The sequence below is a fragment of the Dermacentor albipictus genome, chromosome 8, assembly GCF_038994185.2.
Source record: "Dermacentor albipictus isolate Rhodes 1998 colony chromosome 8, USDA_Dalb.pri_finalv2, whole genome shotgun sequence".
Lineage (NCBI taxonomy): Eukaryota > Metazoa > Arthropoda > Arachnida > Ixodida > Ixodidae > Dermacentor > Dermacentor albipictus.
The window spans coordinates 46,439,441-46,446,742 of record NC_091828.1 but is presented as its reverse complement, the minus strand read 5'-3'; the positions used below and the strand labels follow the sequence as shown (position 1 = coordinate 46,446,742).

The following is a 7,302-nucleotide window of genomic DNA, read 5'->3' as shown; positions in this document are numbered from 1 at the left end:
TCTCCATTGCCCTTGAAAGGACACATGCGTTTCCCTTGACGGTGGAAAGGTTGTTAATCTCAGTGTTTTCTTGAAGCAACCAAATACCAGTTTCCTATTCATTGGTCATGTTGCTCTGACGACGATGTTACAAAGCATGTTACAATGCCAACAACAAACGGATGGAACAAAACATGTACACACCCTTCTAAGTTACGCACTAAAGCAATAGGAGGCTTAACACAAACATACGGTGCTAACTGAAGGACAATCTATCGTAGGGGATACATTATCACCATGTATTTACATCAAGAGTACACAAACCACAAACACACGACGCAAATTCAAGAAGGACAAAACATTATGTGCAAGATATCTAACCCTGTTGGCCTGAAGGAACAACGGAGGAATTCAATGAAAAATTCAGGAATAACGGACAAATTCAGGAACAAATTAAGGACCAACTGAATATTATAGCAGATATGTTACCATGTTGATTTGGTTCATGTAAAAAGTATTACAAAGAAATATTTGAGGGATACAGCATTCATGTCACTTGTATGACTTCTATCTCATGAGTAACTTGAATTGTTCTGTGATACTGATGTTTGTAATATCAATTCTACATCTCACGTCCCCACTTAGCTTCGAGGGAGAACTCCAGAGCATATGAATAGGATGTAAAGTCAACCGATTCTTTAACAGTACCGAACGAGCGTGGACAGGCCACCCGGTGAGCGCCCTTTAACAGTGCGAATGGGTGAGATGAGGAATGCCTCGTTTGTCTCTCGCTGATCTCATCGCTTTGCGCCGTTACAAGGCGCTGACCGGCCAGCCAGTCGACGCCCACGTGGTACTCTTAAAGAATATTTTTTTGAAATATCACCCACTCCTTCCTAAGGCATCATGTGATAGGCCGAAAGTATTCTCGAAATAAATAAATTGGTTAGCTGCACACACCCCGATGGTTCAGTATCACCGTTTATAAGTACTTGTTGTGAAATGCGTTGTATCTCATTGCTGAAAGTCCGAAAATGGGAGTATTCGTCGGCGTCTTTGAACCTATACAAGCTTTATTTACTAAGAATTCTTGAAATGTGTGCCTCATGTAATTAATAAATATTTTTCCGGTTCTTCCAGGTTTGGTGAAACATTAGGGACGGCGTACGGGTGCTTCCGTGCCGCTCGGGTAGGCAGAGGGACGGCTCTACGTGGAGGCACAGTAACACAACTTCTGCCACAGGCTAGGCGGCAAGCACCCGGTCTGGTTGGCGTACCAGTCCAGCCTCTGCACGAAGAGCAACTTTTGCTGCGAGCCACCGCGCACCTCGCCGTACGCCTCGAAGTGCGCCGATGGCCGGGTAGTGACCAGAGCCCGCATGACCATCTTGCTGCTCTGGCGGACGTCGAGTGCAAAAGCGTCTGTCACGCTCTCCAACTGCCACCTGCAGCGATGATACCGAGTTGCTAAGCACGATTGAGAATATTCCAAAAAATACTCTCCCGTTAAGCAAATTGAGATGTTAATGGGGCAAGAGGGATTGCGCCTCTAACTCGCCTGGGTGAATTTTTTGCCCTCTAAACAAGAAATGGTCAACTGAGGAGCAACTTCTAGGATGAACAGTTGTGGAACCATTGTTTATTCGTTATGTGATGTGATTATTTATTTCTATGAAACTAAATATGTTCAATAAAATGAAGGTTTTATCTCCAAGTAGGAGAGCTGCATGGAGAAGTAGGCAGGGGCGCTATAACGTAAAACTATTCCAAACTTTTCTATTCCAATTCTGCTATCAGCCCACCGCGATTGGTCAGAAACTTTTTTGGACCACACCCACTTCACCTGTCTTTCACGTCAAGTCACGAAAACGGCGATAGCTTCCCATCTTATATGACGTTACACCCTGATTATGCATGATTGAACTGAACAAAAGAAAAATAGATATTTCTGATTCGACGCCGTTTTGCCATTAGCCCTCGGCTATTGGTCGAAATTTTTTGGGCTGCACCCACTTCACCTGCCTCCCATGCGACGTCACAATACCGCGAAAACTCACCACGTCAAAGTGACGTGTACGCGTTAAAGATGCATTAATATGCCGAACAAAACTGAATTTTCTTTTGAATAGCCGCAGGTCGCCCCGTTCCGAAAGGAATAAAAGATGGCTGCCACCGATCGCTTCGGCACTGGCTACTCGCCCCTGCCGGAGAGCATGGGTTTATTTCCGTGCAATAAAACGTTTTGCGTGGCAGTGTAACGTTTTCGAAAATTTTCGGCACCTTTGCGACTTCGTTCTGCCAACTCTTCTTTGCTGAGGATCCGTTTTAGTGTCATTCTTAAGCTTCTGTTGCTTGCCGCCGTGACTGTCAACGAGCCACCGCAAGCTAAGTAAGAGAAAGCAGACCAATCGCAGACGCCGGCACAACCCTCTTCATCAGGTTATCGATATTCAGTGCAATGGCTCGGCCCCATCGAATCCCTCTCCACTTGAGCATGGTTGTCGCCTCTTCTGAACCAATTAGATAAGACAAGCCGCTCAGCGCAGGCAATGTTATTCGTTTTTCAAGCGAACAAAAGTGGCCTCCTATGAAAGAGGGGAGCATTTGATTGGCTTGTTGAGACAACCCTGCGGGGGACCGCCTGATGTTTGCGTCGGCGGTTACGCAAATTTGACGTCAGGAGATTGGAATAAAACATATTGGAATAGTTTTACGTTATACGGCCCCAGTATCTGTAATATACTTTGAATAATTTTATTCTTTGCGTTTCCTTTTATTGTGATAGCGATTATTTGGGCTCTCAGAGCGCACTCATGCCATCGTCATCGGTATTGCCGTGATGTTCCGCATCAAGTCCAAGTGCGATAACATCGCAACAGTGCGCCCTATGCTGCGGGTGCGAATGAAAGCTCTCAAAAGTTAGCCGAAAAGAATAGTGGCTCGATCTCTCGCGCGCAAGGGAATGCGGCTGGGAGAAAGCGCGCCGTCTTCCATAGCACTCAAGGCAGCAGGAGGGGAAGGAGGGGTTCTACTCCGGCGGCGGCTGTGTATGACGCCGCTAGGAGCACCCGCGCGTGCCCTATATATCCTGAAAGCTGTCTGCGCTGGGTATGGAGTCTAGGCGCACCGAGGGCTGATAGCTGCGTGTACGCTGTGTGCGCACCGCTCAATTCGCGTTGAAGTGAGAGTTAAGATGAAGGTCGATTAACTTCCTGCCGCTGCCGCTATTCCTCGCGCCAGCGTTTTCGCAGCAAGTGTGGGCGGTCATCGATTGAGATGGGTTCAATTGGCCCGTGCGTGCGTTACTCCATACTTTTTAACTTGGTAAGTGATTGTGTGCAAGGTCACAAGGCCGATAAAAAGAATACCCTTACTTTTTACAGCTGTCTAATAATTTTCAATCGCCATTGATGTTGTGGCTTTCGGGCGAAACTGCGACATGCCTTTACTTTGCATTTCATTTTATAATTTACTTTGGATGACAAGAGCCAATAAAAACTTGTAGAATTATTGTTAGCTGTTCGCTACAGCCGATTCTAGAAAACAAAGCTCAATTGCACTAGGTCAACTGAACAATCGTCCTTCTTCGTAAGATGGAATACTTAGACGCTGCTTCAGGCCGTTCTTTCTGGAGAAGGCACTGAACCCGACGCTGGGCTTCTTGAGAACATACGGAATGAGTGAAAGACGATAACAGTTGTAGTGCGCTACGTCTCACTTATGTTCAGTTATGTGCGGTATTTCTGAAATATTTTTTTAGCGCTCATGTTTTTCTATCATCTTTAATTCTATCTACCAGTTTCTTCCCGCCCAGGGTAGCCAGCCAGTCTATGCACCAAATAATCTCTCTGTTTTTCCTGCTATTGCTCCCCTCCTCCTTTGTGGAACTTTGCAGAGTGTTGTGGGCTTTGTTAACTCACTATCAAGCAGCTCGTCCTATGTTGAAGTCGTAAAGATCACAAAATTGCAACAGCCACTTTCTTCTTAGAAGGTGCTCTCAACATGCGAACCCTTAGTCTCTTCTGACAAGTGCACATCGCAGTCGGTGACAGGTCTAGAATATATAGAAAAAGCCAACACAACAAAGCTGCCTCTCTGCGTTTTCAGCAAATGTTTTCTTAGAGGAAACAAATGTGCAAATTGGAGAAACCGAAGTAGTTGAGTAACGACGAACACTCGTAATTGTGGTCATTTGGCGGATCCATGTAGCAAACAGGACGTGCCTGTGAAAGAAAAACCTTTTTTTTTCTTCTTGAGGAGGGGGAGCAAGTACATGCCTACTCCACTGTCTGATCGTGAAGCCCGTCATGGGGGGGGGGGGGGGTAATCTGAAATGAAATGGCCACCTGGCCTCCTTTAACGTGCACCTAAATGTAAGTAATTTTTTTTTTGCATTTCGCCCACATCGAAGTGTGACCGCCACCGCCGCGTTCCAACCGACGACGTAGATCTTAGCAGTGCCAGCCACAGTCACTGAGCTACCCCGGTGTGTAAGCGTGAGGAAGAGGAGAACTTAATGAAAAAAACATACACGCAACAATCATCGGCGGATAAATATTGTACAAAGGCCATTTAAAGGCTTAAAGATTGCTTCCTCGCTCACAGGTTAGGTGCACCACAAATTATCAGAATGTAGCTTTATGAACGCCTATGTACCTTGCCAATTGTGAAAGCCCCTCCCATAGCCAACTCAGCTGTGCCACATGCGCTTGGCGAAGGGAAAGCGTTAAACAGCGAAAGGAAGGGCTCTGAAATTCAAACACGCGAATATGTTGTGGTATGTGCCCAGGGAACTTCCAGCAGATATTTTGTGGCCATAGGTTGCACGATAGCACAGGCCAGTATGATGGCGATTCCCGCAATGATCATTCTGCAGCATGTCAATATTCGAAAAAAGATTTTGTCGCTGCACAGAAATGTATTAAACCACTTGAGCTAACAAGAACTTCGACACTTATGAACAGCTTATCAGCTGCTACCGCTGCGAGAAAAGTTCAAGGTACTTGCTGACAAGAATACAGGGTGTTTCAGCTAACTTGGGTCAAATATTAAAAGAAGAAACATACGTACTAAGCGTGTCGAATTGGCGCAGTATTGTTCTGAGCCATATGGAGCGCACAAAGATATTTTCCCCAATCCGCCAAGCTGGGTAATTAACAAAGATTGCTTATTAAACTTTTTAAGTATTACCGCTAGCGAGAAATCAATACATAAGTTGCAGCGCTTGTTCAGAAACATTGGATTATTTCATCTATGGAAACTGCCCGGCTTAACTTTTTCCCACCCTTTCGGTAGTGCGCGTGAAATTAAAAAAAAAATACCACGGGACTGCCGCCCAACGCGCCGCGCTTTTAGTGCACTCAATGTCCGCTGTACGAATTAGCAAAGGCTGCTCCGCGCACACAGATCGATCGAACAGGCTGTCGGTGAGCGCGCTAAATGTCGAGTGACAAAAGCGGCACACTACTTTAAGAAAAAAATATAAAGCGAAAAAGTGGCCGCCACGTGTGAATGCGATACGGAGCCGGAAGCAGCTTTTGACGCAGCGCAGGCATATTTTTCTTTTCTTTTCGGAACAATGACGAAAGTCGATGAAAGGCACGAGGCTGATCGCGTGATGTAGGACGGTGATCAAAACCATGCTGCCTCCGGTCCCATGTGGCATTCGCACCTGGCGGCCGCATTTTCGTTGAACTGTTTTTACTTGGAACGGTACGCCCCTTTGGCCACTTAACGCCCATCGCAGTCAACGTCAGCTTGTGCAATCGATCTCATTGCGTGGAGCAGCCTTTGCTAATTTGGTCATCCTACACTCAGGGCACTAAAAGCGCAGCGCATTAGCCGGCAGTCACGTAATCTTTTTTTTTTTACATAGGGGGCGGGGGGGGCACGCACTCTATAGAAAGGGTGGAAAAAAATAAGCGGGGCAGTTATCTTAGCATATATTAAATAATATAATTTTCTGAACAAGCGCTAGGCCTTTTTTGTTCGAGATCTTTCACTAGAGGCAGTTACAACCAGCTTGGCTGATTGTAAAAATATCAGGACGGGTTCCGTATGGCTCAGAACAATACTGTGCCACTTCGATACGCATAGCGCCTATGTTTGTATATTTATTAGTTGACCCGAAGTTAGGTGATACATTCTGTGTATAGTGCGTTAAAATAGTTTGGGATCAGTGCTCGGCAAAGATACTTTGCAATTGTATCATGATACGATGGATGGATGGAAACAACTTTATTCTGAATCCGGCAAATTTGACGACCCGGGCTCAGGTCTCCCATGAGGGGACTTCGAGGCCTTGCCTCGTCGCCGCCTCTCGGGCTTGCTGGACAGCCCACTCTTGTGTCTTGAGGTTGGAGCTGCGCAGTGCGGCGGCCCACTTCGACGCAAGAGCCTCCGGGGCTACTGCCATTGTAGTTGATGTAACCCGACACTCCCACAACATGTGTGACAGCGTCGCTCTAGTGTCCTGACATAATTTCCAAAGAGCAGTCGGGTATTGCGCGGGGAAAATGTGCTGCAATCGCACCGGACTGGGGAAGGTTTGTGTTTGCAATTGTCGCCAGATGACTGCCTGGCGACGTTTCAGCATGGGGTGAGGTGGGGACAACAACCGCCTGCCTAGCTGGTAGTGCTTGGTGATGTCATTGTACCTGACCAGGCGTTCTCGCGTGTTTTGAGCCAGCAGTTCTGAGCTCGAAGAGGCGGTCTCCGATTCTGCGCGGCGGGTCAGTTCTCGCGCAGAGCGGTGTGCTACCTCGTTCAAGTTAATGAGGCCCTCACCGGTGGGGGTGGCGACGTGCGCTGGAAACCATATGATGGCGGTATTATCGCAGTGCTGTCGACCAGCTTTCCTTAGATGCAAGATACTCGGGCAAGAAATATTTCAGATACACGTGCGAGACATTACTGATGTTATTGTATCCGCTACGATACTTTCCCTTTGTGTCTTAACACACTTTGGTACATTCGCAAATTTCTTGTTATCGATCTCTATATTGTACCAGCGAACGTGTAGGGATTGAAATGTTTGCTTGGAAATTTCTTATCTCCGCCGAACCTTGTCTCATTTGATGAAATTCCTGTTACTATATAAATATTTTTGTCTTTGTTGGTCAAAGTATGTTTTTATTCCGAGACAATTTATTGGGATTGCATGAAAGCTCTTTAACGCTGCGCTGTTTGCGGTTTTTGCCTGTCACATTATTAATTGGTGGGAGTCGCTGCTATGCTTGCCGACCAGCTAGCGGGTCGCCATATTATTATAAGAACGTCAACGAGAATCCTCTGCACGATGGCGCAAATACCGGTGTGGAGTTT

General features: G+C 46.5%; 1 protein-coding gene across 1 annotated transcript in view; it reads right to left on the bottom strand.

Annotated features, from left to right (window-relative positions):
- Window positions 1-1,040: 1,040 nt before the first annotated feature.
- Window positions 1,041-7,302, bottom strand: part of LOC135909746 (uncharacterized) — a 36,769-nt gene continuing 30,507 nt past the window's right edge. Inside the window, exon 5 of the mRNA XM_065441809.1 lies at window positions 1,041-1,424. Within this exon, the coding sequence (XP_065297881.1) occupies window positions 1,187-1,424 (238 nt within the window). The 3' untranslated portion in view covers window positions 1,041-1,186. The remainder of the gene's footprint in view (window positions 1,425-7,302) is intronic.